This window comes from Orycteropus afer, unplaced genomic scaffold (assembly GCF_000298275.1).
Source record: "Orycteropus afer afer isolate SDZICR_OR568_19922 unplaced genomic scaffold, OryAfe1.0 scaffold00132, whole genome shotgun sequence".
In the NCBI taxonomy this organism is placed as follows: domain Eukaryota; kingdom Metazoa; phylum Chordata; class Mammalia; order Tubulidentata; family Orycteropodidae; genus Orycteropus; species Orycteropus afer.
In genome coordinates this window covers 4,022,666-4,035,081 of record NW_006921719.1, presented here as the reverse complement: position 1 = coordinate 4,035,081, position 12,416 = coordinate 4,022,666, and the positions used below count along the sequence as shown (strand labels likewise).

The 12,416-nt window shown below is 37.4% G+C and overlaps 1 protein-coding gene across 1 annotated transcript in view; it reads left to right on the top strand.

Annotated features, from left to right (window-relative positions):
• The first annotated feature begins 880 nt into the window (after positions 1 to 880).
• SH3GL3 (SH3 domain containing GRB2 like 3, endophilin A3) overlaps positions 881 to 12,416 on the top strand; it is an 80,861-nt gene continuing 69,325 nt past the window's right edge. The window contains exons 1-2 of the mRNA XM_007945101.2: positions 881 to 946; positions 9,028 to 9,100. Coding sequence (XP_007943292.2) covers positions 938 to 946; positions 9,028 to 9,100 — 82 coding nt within the window. The 5' untranslated portion in view covers positions 881 to 937. The remainder of the gene's footprint in view (positions 947 to 9,027; positions 9,101 to 12,416) is intronic.

Here is a 12,416-nt window from a genome sequence, read left to right as displayed (position 1 = left end):
TCTTTGCTGTTTCATGAGTACATTTGCCCTACACCAGTGGTTCTCAACCAGAAACAGTTTTGTCCCCTAGGAGGTACTTGGCAATGTCTGAAGACATTTTTGGTTCTCACAACTGGAGATGGTGGCGGTGCTATTGACATCTAATGGATAGAGGCCAGAGATGCTGTTCAACATCCTGAAATGCACAAGAAAGCTCCTCACAGCAAAGATTAATAGTCCAGATGTTAATAGTATGAGGTAGAGATCCTCTGCCCTGCACATTCCTGCGTCTGGGTCTTTGTTTCATACTGCTTCATCTTGGAAAGTCTTGCCTTCAGTACTGTCTATTGAATTGTCCCCTGTTTTTGAAAAAGCTACCTCAAATACTGTGTCTTCTAGGAAACAAATCCTAGATGATCCCTATCTCCACCCCCATGCTATGAGCTCTCAGAATCCTTCTTATGCATCACTGGAGTTTAGTATACTAATTGTAGTATTTACAGTAATTATAATAGTATTCAGTACTACTATTTTCATTTTATTTTATTGTTCCTCTCTTGTATTTTAGTAGAATGTATAGTTATTAACTCTTTTGCTGAATTGTATGCTCCTGGATGACAAGGATCCTATCTTATTTTTCTTTGTTACTAGTAGAGCACCTACAACAAGCCTTACACATAATAGGTTCATAATAAATACCTGTTGAATGAGTGACCAATGTATGTTTTCCCCTGTCCTTAAATACACTTACTCCTTACAATAATGATCTTTTCTTAAATGATTTAGTCCAAAAAAAAAAAAAAATCTAACTAATTAAATCTTTTTTTTTTAAATAATTTCAGTCAAAAACTGTGAAAGGAATAATTGTACACTGAAATTGCTTGCTTTGTTTCTGCAGCTCTTTAGTGAAAAAATAAGTGGTGTTGAAGGAACGAAGCTAGATGATGAATTTCTTGAAATGGAAAAGGTAAGAGCATTTTAATATATAAGTTTTATTACAAATTTACTTTCATTATGCAAAGAGCTATGCTGATACTGTTTAGAATGGCAGTCTAGGATGTTTAAACACAAGCATGAATGTGGAATTCAGAAAGTAATTCTTTCAAAATTCCAAGCAGAAATAAGACCCTTGATGTCCTTCCGTGTCCAGTCTAGGCATATTCCTGAGCATGGGAAGTGGCTAACTTGGACCCTGGTTCCCTCTAGTGGAAAGAAGTTGAAGTGCTCAAAAGATGGGCAGTCTTAGTTTCTGCAAGGAAAAAGGCTAAAGTAATGGTGGTTATATGTTTTGGAGAACCAAGATATATTTCTGGTACAAAACCCCTTACACTTTTAAAGGTTGACTCACTTTCTGAAATATTATGAGTCTGTTCCCCATGTGTTTCAAGACTGCATGACAAATAACTTTTATCCTGGTTTTGCTGCTAAAACAAGCAGTCTGAAATTGGACAAGCTCTTTCATCTTTTCTGAATTGTAACACAAGGATAATGATATGTGCCCTACTTGCCTTACCTGAATGTCATGAGAGTTAGGCGAAAAATGAATGGCTTGCAAGCATTTAGAAAAATATGAGGGACCTGATATAGAGTGATTGTAACATGCTCCAAAGAATCTTTCCTGGTTAGTTGTGTAGGTTAGCTTAGGCAGAGGTGCAACTGACACCATCAGTATTTACCACCTTCCTCAGTTCCCTTTCCCTTTATCTTGGACCCTTTGAACTTAGCCTTGCTTTAATAATTAGGCTCCTCAGATGAGACAAACCAAAAAAAAAAAAAAAACAACAAACTCACTACTGTTGAGTTGGATCTGACTCATAGGAGATAAAGCAAAGCATGTGCCCTCAGGTTTAACATTAAGGCTCTGTGACAGCACAGAGATGTCAGCAGATGCTGGGGATGGAAGGTGAGCTCCAGCCTTGGCTTGAGGAGTGCTCTCTCCAGGATACCTTGGCCCTGACCAGCCTGTTCTCCCTGTTTTCTGGATGAGAGCTATTACATTTCTAGAAATGCTAATGCCTCAAGGGGTAAAGCTTACTTTGTCTTTCAAAAAAGTTAATTTCTGAAAATTGGAGAACATGAAAACATTTTAACATCATTTACATTCCTGATATTAGTTTTTGAAATCTCTTGATGTCTCAAGATAACCCACCAGCCACTCCTCAGAAGGAAGTTTGGGCAATCTACTTCCGTGGTGATACTGCCTCGGAAACCCAAGGAGGGGTCGCTATGAGTCGGGTCCGACTCAACAGCACATAACAACAACATACACTCACAAAAGGAGTCCATTAAAATGTTAAGTTTAAAAGTACATTTCAGGAGTTTTAGTTGCACTTAATGGACTGAAATCCATCTTGTTCATCTTCTCTCTCTCGATCCCAGTGAATAACTGGAGAAATATAAAAATAAAATCTATTGATAAAGCAGGAGCTCTGGTGGCATAGTGCCTAAGGCATTTGACTACTAACCAGAAGGCTGGAGGTTCCAGCTACTCCTCAGAAGGAAGATTGAGCAATGTACTTCTGTAGAGATGCTGCCTCGGAAACCCAAGGAGGGTTCACTATGAGTTGAATTGACTCGACGGCAGTGAGTTTATTTATTCATTTTTTAACTGATAAAATAGCAGTGAAAATCACAGAAATATGTAATATGTACTTCAGAAGGTTTAAGGACTTTTATGACACTGAAATGAAAAAATGATCTAGGAAGATATTCCATGGCAAACACTAATCATACAAAGGTGGAGGAACAATAGTAGCACCAAGTAAAATTTGATGCAAAGAAGCACTAAATAGAAAAGGAATTTAAAAAAATCATAAAAGTATGCAGTCATGTAGCCTATTAGAGCATTTCAACAGTTATAAATCATTATGCACCACATAATGTAGCACCTGAATATGTAAGGTGAAAGCTATCAGAAATACATGGAGAACTGATAAAACATCATAGTAGAATATTTTATACATACCTCTCTCATAAAAGAATAATTAACTTTACAAATATTAGGTAGACTCATAGAGGATTTATATAAATATGATTAATAACTTTGATTATAAATAGATATAGACATCTGCATTCCCCAAATACAGAATGTGCATTCTTTTCAAATACTTGGAAGAATTACAATCACCAGTTATGTACTTAACCAAACAAACCAAACTCCATTGTGACTCATAGCACCTCTCCTTGGGTTTCCAAGGTGGCATCTCTATGGAAGAAGATTGCCCAACCTTCTTTCTGAGGAGTGGCTGGTGGGTTTGAACCGGCAGCCTTCTGGTTAGCAATCAAATGCCTTAGGTACTATGCTACTAGACCTCCCAGTCCACAGGAAAAAAAATTAAAAAAAAACTCATTACATATCCAAGAGTAAAATCATAGAGGTCAGACGCTGATCATAATGAAGGTACAGCATCCAATTCTGGGTGTTTGGAAATTTAAAAGCATGTAAAAGTGATTTGTAGTTTAAAAAGGAAATTGAAAGTAAAGTTACAGATTAATCATGAATGACAGAATTCTGCATATCAAAACGTGATATATGGTGAAATCTTAAATGCATGTAATAGATCATATACATTGGGAGAAAATAAATCATTCAAGCCAAGAAGCTAGGAAAATAGAAGCAAATTAAGTAATGCTAAGTAGAAGTAAGAAATCAATACAGATAAGAGGAAGATTAATGAAATAGAAAACAATAACAAAAAGGTAGAATCAATAAATGAACTCAAGAGCTATTATTTTTAAAAAATCATAAAATTATAAACCTCTACTGAATCTGACCAAGAGAGAAAGGGGGAAAACATATATAAATTACATAAGGAAGAGGATATAATTATAGTTGTATTTTTCTCCTCTTCACCCTTCTTTTCTTCTTTTTCCCCTCCTTCTTCCAATAAATAGCTGTCAGAAACCAGGAGGGCTAGCATCTTTCTAACACAGGGTGGAAGCCTGCTTGCTCTCCTATGAGAGCGCAGGCCTCAGGACACCTCATGGGCAGAGTGCCAACATTAGATATACATTTCAGATTTAATCATTGCCAAAGAGGCAATGCCTTCACACTAGGTTGATTTTTTTTAAAAAAAGTTATTTTCATCTCTCTACCTTCCCCTGTTTTTCCTGATTGTTTGCTGAGCTATTTACATGACATTTTTTTGGAACATTTTATTGAGGTTTGGGTGAAAGTTTACAGAGCAAGTTAGTTTTGTGACCTGAACACACACCCACATACACAAACACATATCACAGTATCCCCGTTTATTCTAGGAGGAAGGTTTTGTTTTTGCTTTAGAACTTTATTGGTTGTTTTTGTTTATTATTTATTTATTTATTTATTTATTTATTCACTGCCATTGAGTTGGGTCTGACTCATAGCGACCCCTCCTTGGGTTTCTGAGGCGGTATCACTACAAAAGTAGATTGCCCAATCTTTCTTCCGAGGAGTGGCTGGTGGGTTTGAACTGCCAGACTTCTGGGTAGCAGTCAAATGCCTTAGACACTACATGACCTGTGATAGTTAAATTTGTATGTCAATTTGGCTGGCCCTGGTTGAGTGGCTGGGCAGCTGGTGGTAGTTATTCTCCATGATGAGACTGGTAGTCAGCTCTGTGTTGGGATCTACCACAAGCGGCTGTGTAGCTGCCTTTGTGATGTAGTCTGCTTCCTCTATATAAGGAGAAGCCTTGGGGATAGTCTTTATCTTATGGCATGCTTGGACCCTGCATGTAGCCATGTTTTTGTTCGGCAGCCTGCCACGCTCTGCTGACCTTGGGACTTACAATGGACTTGAATTAATGGCTTGCCGTGTGGTTTGGTAACCTTGGGACTGTGACTTTTTACTTGTCAACCTTGGGTTTGTCAGTCTCAGCAGCCAGTGGCTGTCTGAGTCAAGAAATGCCTCTAGCTCCAGTGGGCCGGGAGCAGGAGGCAGAGCTGGACCCCAAGGTTGAGGGGCTTCCACCCAGCCCCTAGAGCCTTGCACTTTGAACTTGGACTTAAAGCCTCCAAACTGTAAGAGAATAAACTCCTGTTTGTTAAGGCCATCCCATTTGTGGGATATTGTTGTCAGAGCATCCCTAGGTAACCAGAACACCACCAGAGCTCTCAACTTTCATGTAGACTACCCACATTTGCTAACATGTTTAGAGGACAGCTGCTATAATTTATAAAATATTAATTTTCAGTTTCAGTGCCTGGGTTAGCCTGGTAGCAGCTCCAGTGTGTACCTGTCAAGGCTTATTGGACACTTGTGAGTCTTTGGGCCACTCATTTCTTGGTATCCGTCATGTCAGTACTGAACAATGGCAACATTTAGAGCCACCATTAGCCATTATTTCATACATAACAGAGACAGCACCTTTTAAATTAATTTTCATTTGTTGAGGAAAGCATAACCCGTTCCAACTTTTTTTTTCAAATGGTACCAGAAAAACCAAACTCACTGCCATCGAGTCAGTTCTGACTCATAGCGACCCCTGTGTGTTTCCAAGATGGTAAATCTTTACAGAAGTAGATTGCCCAATCTTCCTTCTGCGAAATGGCTGGTGGGTTTGAACTGCCAACCTTCTGGTTAGCATTCAAATGCCTTAGGCACTATGCCACAGAGCTCCTTTCCAATGGTACAGAAGGCTCTAAAGTATCTCCTCCTCTAAGTCCTCATGCTCATCCTTCAGCGATGCCTCTTAGTGCTTCCTGGTGATTTTTCATGCCTAAGGAGGATCTTAAATATGGAAGCCCTCCAAGTTATGTTTTAATTAGTATTGAATTTGTTAAACTTATAAATCCCAAACCTTGCTTTTCCTCAGCTTTAAGCTGAACTTATGAATCTTATTTATAAATGTAATAATTTCTGTATAAAAATGATAATCATAACATCATTTTCATCATTAGGTTTCATTAACTCATAAGTTTAATAAATTAAAATCTTAAATGTTTAACACCATTTACATAATGAAACAAATTCCCTCAGACATTTCAGACTGCAATTATGAACTCAGTGTATCAGTTTCTCTCAAACTTCACATCCAAAACCATTGAGACAGGTATATAAATCTAAACACAATTTTCCTAAGCACTTAAAATTTTTATAATGCTAATAAAGCATAGTGGCTAAGACACTTGCCTGCTAACCAGACGGCTGGCGGTTCAAACCCACCAGCCACTCCTCGGAAGGAAGGTTGGGCAATCCTACTTCCGTAGTGATACTGCCTCGGAAGCCCAAGGAGGGGTCGCTATGAGTCGGGTTTGACTTGATGGCACATAACAACAACAACAACAACAATAAAGCATAGATATTTAGGTGATCAAACATTCTTAAACATTTCAAAGATCTTCATAAACAACTGAACATACCCAAAAGAGCAAAGTTTAAAATACTTGCTACTAGGCCAAATGCACGTGCATTATGTGTGCGTGCACACACACATACACGCATACCATTAACACACATGTATCAGTCATCTAAGTTTAATTCATTTCTTCCTTTCATTTTTTTTTATTGTGGTAAAATATATATAGCAAAATATTTGCCATCTCAACCATTTTTAAGCCTACAATTCAGTGACATTACAACCATTATCACTATTCATTTCCAAATGCTTTTCATCACCCTAAACAGAAACTCTGTACCCCTTAAGGAATAATTCCCTATTTCCCCTCCTACCAGTTCCTGGCAACCACTAATTAACTTTTGCACCTGTGAATTTGCCAATTCTAGATACTTCATATTAGAGGGATCATACACTATCTATCATTTAGTAACTGACTTATTTCAGTCAGTATGATTTTTTCCAGGTTCATCCATGATGTAACATGTATCAGAATTTCATTTTCTTTATGATTAAATAATATTCCATTGCATGAGATAGACCACAGTTTGTTATCCATTCCTCTGTTGACTGACAAATTTGGGCATGTCTTCATTTCTATACTGACTTTTTTAAACCTTTCTGGGGCCTTAAATTTAGGCATTTAGCTAAGGGGTACAATTACATTTTCAGTCTCTTGTGGTTGGTTGTAAATTCCTAGTCTTGACCTGGGCTACTGGACAAAGAAATTCAGATCATATTTTTATTAAAATTATGAAAATAACATTTTTCTGTATAAAGCACTCTGAAGCTTGCTCTTTTCCTTAGCAATGAATGCATTGTGGACATCATCCCAGCACTTACAGATTTACCTATTTTTTTCCCCCATGTCAAAAGGGTATTCCTTTATTTTGATGTTTCACAATTTATCCAATCTCCTAATTACTGTAATTTAAGCTGTTTTCAATTTTTAATTCTACATAAAATGCTTTAATGAACATATTATGTGAGTCTATATGATAAATCCTTAGAAATATCATCAATCCAAAACCAAAACCAAACCCACTTGCCATCATGTTGATTTCGACTCCTAGTGATCCTGTAGAACAGAGCAGAACTGCTCAATGGGGTTTCTAGGGCTGTAAATCTTTATGGAAGTAGGCTCCCTCATCTTTTTCCTGTTGAAGCAGCTGGTGGGTTAGAACTGCCAATGTTTTGGTTAGCAGCTGAATGTCTTAACCACTGTGCCACCAGAGCTCCTGGAAATATCATGGTTGGTTCAAAATGTACGCACTCATTAAATAAATACTTTCACCTCAATCTCCAAAAGGTTGTATCATTTTATACTTCCATGATATGGGAAAGGACCTGCTACTACAACTCTTATAAAACCTAATATTGTCCATAATCATTTAAAAAATTTTACATCAATCAGCTGAGTGAGAATTCTCTTTTTAGTTTATGGTTCTTTTGAATATTTAAAAAAATATTTATAGGCAAGTTATTGTTTGTTGTCTTTTTTGGATTGCCAATTTCTGCTCTTTTCTTCTGTCCTTTTGAGTTATCTTTTTCTTTTTTATTTATGGGAGTTCTCAGTATTATGAATGTTAACTTTTTATCTTTTGGAAATTTTTCTTTCTGTTTGTCATTTCTGTTAAACTTTATTGTGTCTTTCACAATTCAGTTTTTTGATTTTTTAACAATTTTATGGAGTCAGATTTATTGATCTTCTTCTTGATAACATTTGTGTATCAAGTCATCCTTAGAAAGCTACTCTCTACACCATTAGTTGACAATATTCTCCTCTATAATAAGGTACTGTCATGATTTGCCTCTAGGTCTATATTTTTATCCTGTAGGTAGTGTGAAATATGAATCTAGCTTTATTACCAATTGGCTAAATTTTAACAAAGAAGAAAAAATTGAAATTGTGTTGCTTTTTGAATTAAATTTACAGATTAGTTTGGCAAGGACTTACATCTTTCCAAAACTCAGTTTTCCTACCCTGGTAGGTATTGTGCATTTCTTGTTATATGGACGCCTTCTTCTATGAATTTTATTGCTCTTGTGAATAAGATCTCCTTTCTGTTTACATTTTCTCTTAGGCTATTGATGGTATAAAATAAAGATATTGGCATTTGCATTTTCAACTTTATTGAATTAAGGTGAAATTAATTCTCTGGTCAATAAACTAAAAGTTTGGGAATGGTTTTATAGTAGGAAAGGTTCAATCTTAACTTGTCAGGGAAAACTTGATGTTAACTTCTTCTGAGCCCACATAAAGGAACCTTTTATTTTATAATAGTAATGGTACTTATTTTTTAATTGTGGATTTACATAGTTTCTAACACAGATCATTATTATGGTATCCTTATATAAGTAGATAAATTCAAGTTCCCCTAGCAGGTACGGAAAGTTTGGCTCAGTAATACCTCGTCTTGGTTTTGAGAGACCTTCAATTAGATTCAGTAATATAGTGGAGCATAATAACTTTTCCAAGTTCTTTAAATATTATATTAATATTAATTTTAATGTTAAAAAAAGTTATGGTTCACCAACATCATTGGGAGGAGATGATGTCACAAAATTTACCAAAAATGTTGCTTTTCCCAGAAATGTTGAAAACATTCATTTGTATGAAAACCATCATAATAGTTTTGTAAGTATGAAATTAATGAAATTTAGTGTTCTATTTGTTTTTATTTGTCATTTACTAACATTTTTTATGTTCTTGTTTTCTTTTGTTGTTAAGAAAATAGATATTACCAATAAAGCTGTTGCAGAAATTCTTTCAAAAACTACAGAATATCTTCAGCCAAATCCAGGTAATGTTAGAAAATGTCTTGAAATAGTCTATTGTTCATTCACTGTTACGGACTTTAATAACCAGCCCATAATTACTTGGTGGCACAGTGGTTAAGTGCTCAGCTGCTAACCAGTGCTTTGAATCCACTAGCCGCTCTGCAGAAGAAAGACATGTCAGTCTGCTTCCGTAAAGATTTACAGCCTTGGAAACCCTATGGGGCAGTTCTGCTCTGTCCTACAGGGTTGCTATGAGTCTGAATTGACTCCATGGCAACGGGTTTGTGTGTGTGCTTTTTTTTTATTTGAAGGGTACATGGTCGACACAATCTAGAACAATGTTCTCTGCTTTCAGCTAATGAAGTTCAGTGTTTTAAAACTGAATTTCCAGTGACCAAAGGTAGCCCCAGTACATCCTAGACTATGGGAAATAGAGTAGATACCCTGGGAAACTATGGGAAAATCATTTAGAATCTTGGTCCTATAAACTTGACTGCTAACCAGAAGGTTGGCAGTTCAAACCCATCAGCCACTCCTCGGAAGGAAGGTTGGGCAATCTACTTCTGTAGTGATAACCACCTTGGAAACCCAAGAAGGGGTCACTATGAGTCGGGTCCAACTCAATGGTACATAAAAACAACAACATAAACAAGGCAGCACTAAGGAAAGACACTTCATGAGATGCTTCAGAAATTCCATAAAGTTTTCTTTAAACATTTTCTTAGTCTTCTGCCATCCTGTTCTGAAGGCATATAATAATTTGAAAGCATTTTCACTTCACGACTCAGATGCTAAAGAAATGAGGCATGATGAATATGAAAAACAACATGAGAAAGTCCAGTGTGACATCAGCTTCTCAACAGGAGCCCTTTCATTCCTATATCCCCAAGCAGCGTCTGTGATGAGGTTTTGCTGGGTTGTAAATTATAGAAACCAATAGAGGGCACCCCAGGTCTTCAGTTCTATGGCTTTCCAAAGCTGCCTTTACTTTTTAAGAATTTATTATTTGCACATGAAAAAAGCCAGTTGACCTTGAGTAAACTCATGGCGACCCCACCCTATTTCCTTATAAACCCCCAAACCAAACCTGTTGTTTTGAGTCAGTTTCAACTCATAGTGACTCTATACGATAGAGTACAATGGCTCCATAGGGTTTCTAAGCTGTAATCCTTACAGAAGCAGACTGCCACATCTTTATCCTGCGGAGGGGCTGGTCGATTCAAATCGCCTACCTTTTGGTTAGGAGCCAAGTGCTTATACACTGTGCCTGGAATCAACACGGACTTAAACAGCTGAAAATCTAGAAAGTGGCAAGTTTTAAGACATTAATTTTATAAAATGTATCTGAGGAGTATGGCAAATATAGAATTATTTAGAACTGTATAAATAGATGTTTACAGCATTAAAAACTATAATAATGTATCACTTCTCCAGTCTCATCAATGATTGAGGTAAACCACACAAACTCCTTTCCTGATACTCAACAAATACTGGATAAGTGCTTCTTTTATGCTAGGGGCTTTCTGGTACTGGGATGCACTGTTAAGTTGGACATGATCTTGTTCTCAAAGAGAGCTGACAGTTGAATGGAGTAGGGAGGCTTTGGCCAAGAATGAAAGTGTCGCACAGCTGGAGGCCTCTAGTTATACCTGAAGAAGAGGAACGGAGGATTGTCGTCATTGTGTGCTGTTGAGTCAACTCTGACTTGTAGTGATCCAATATGGTAAAGTAGAACTGCCACATAGGGTTTCTAAGGCTGTAATCTTTCCAGAAGCAGTCTGCCACATCTTTCTTCCATGAAACGGCTGGTGAGTTCAAACCTCAGACCTTAAAGTTAGCAGCTAAGCACTTAACTAGTGTGCCACTGGGGACACCTAGCAGCCTCTCATCCAGTTTAATGGCCTGCACTCATACTGTTATAGCCCAGGCCCTACCCTGACAGTGCAAAAGAGGAGGTGGAGTGTGTGTATGTCTATCTATGTGGGGGGTGAGGGTAGAGGAGCATAAACCTTTATGGCTGGGGATAGGAGGCCAGCAGGGTTCACAAAAGCTGGCACTGTGAGTATCAGTACTCAGTAGTCAGTACTCAAAGTGAGTCCATGGATCTGTAGTCTCCCCTGGGATACCTCTAGAAATATACAATCTTAAATTCTGCCAGACTGACTTAGTCTGACTCTGCATTTTAACAGAATCCCCTGGTGATTTGTGTGTTAAAGTTTATCTCTTTGCTACCTAAAATTATGTCAGATACCCCAAGCTAGTATGTGACTTGAAATTTGGAAGACAGCTATCTGGCCAACTGACTGGAAGAGATCTATATTTGTGCCCATTCTGAAGAAAGGTGATCCCACAAAATGTGGAAATCAAATAATATCATTGATATCACATGCAAATAAAATTTGGCTGAAAATAATTAAAAAAACATTGCAGTAGTACATTGACAGGGAACTGCCAGAAATTTAAGCTGGATTCAGATGACAATGTGCAACAAAGGGACATCGTTACTGATGTTGGATGGATCTTGGTTGAAAGCAAAAAATACCAGAAAGATGTTTACCTGTGTTTTATTGACTGTGAAAAGACATTTGACTGTATAGATCATAATAAGTTATGGATAATGTTGTGAAGAATGCGAATTCCAGAACACTTCATTGTGCTCATAAGGAACCTGTATATAGACTAAGAGGCACTCGTTTGAACAGAACAAGGATATACTGCATGGATTAAAAACAGAAAGGTCATGTGTCAGGATTGTATCCTTTCACCATACTTATTCAGTCTGAATACTGAGCACATAATCCAGGAAGCTAGACTATATGAAGAAGAACATGACATCAGGACTGGAGGAAGACTCATTAGCAACCTGTGATATGCAGATGTTACAACTTTGCTTGCTGAAAGGGAAGATGACATGAAGCACTTGCTAATGAAGATCAAAGATGACAGTCTTCAGTATGGATTATGCCTCAACATAAAGAAAACAAAAACCCTCACAACTGGACCAATAAGCAACATCATGATAAATGGAGAAAAAATTGAAGTTGTCAGGGATTTTATTACACTGGATCAACAGTCAGCATCCATGTAAGCAGCAGTCAAGAAATCAGACAACATATTGCATTGGGCAAATCTGCTGCAAAAGAGCTTTATAAAGTGTTAAAGAGCATTGTTGTTATGTGCCATTGAGTCAGCCCCGACTCATAGCAACCCCTCCTTGGGTTTCTGAGGCAGTATCACTACGAAAGTAGATTGCCCCATCTTCCTTCCAAGGAGTGGCTGGTGGGTTTGACCACCAGTCTTCTGGTTAGCAGTCAAGTGCCTTAGGCACTATGCTACCAG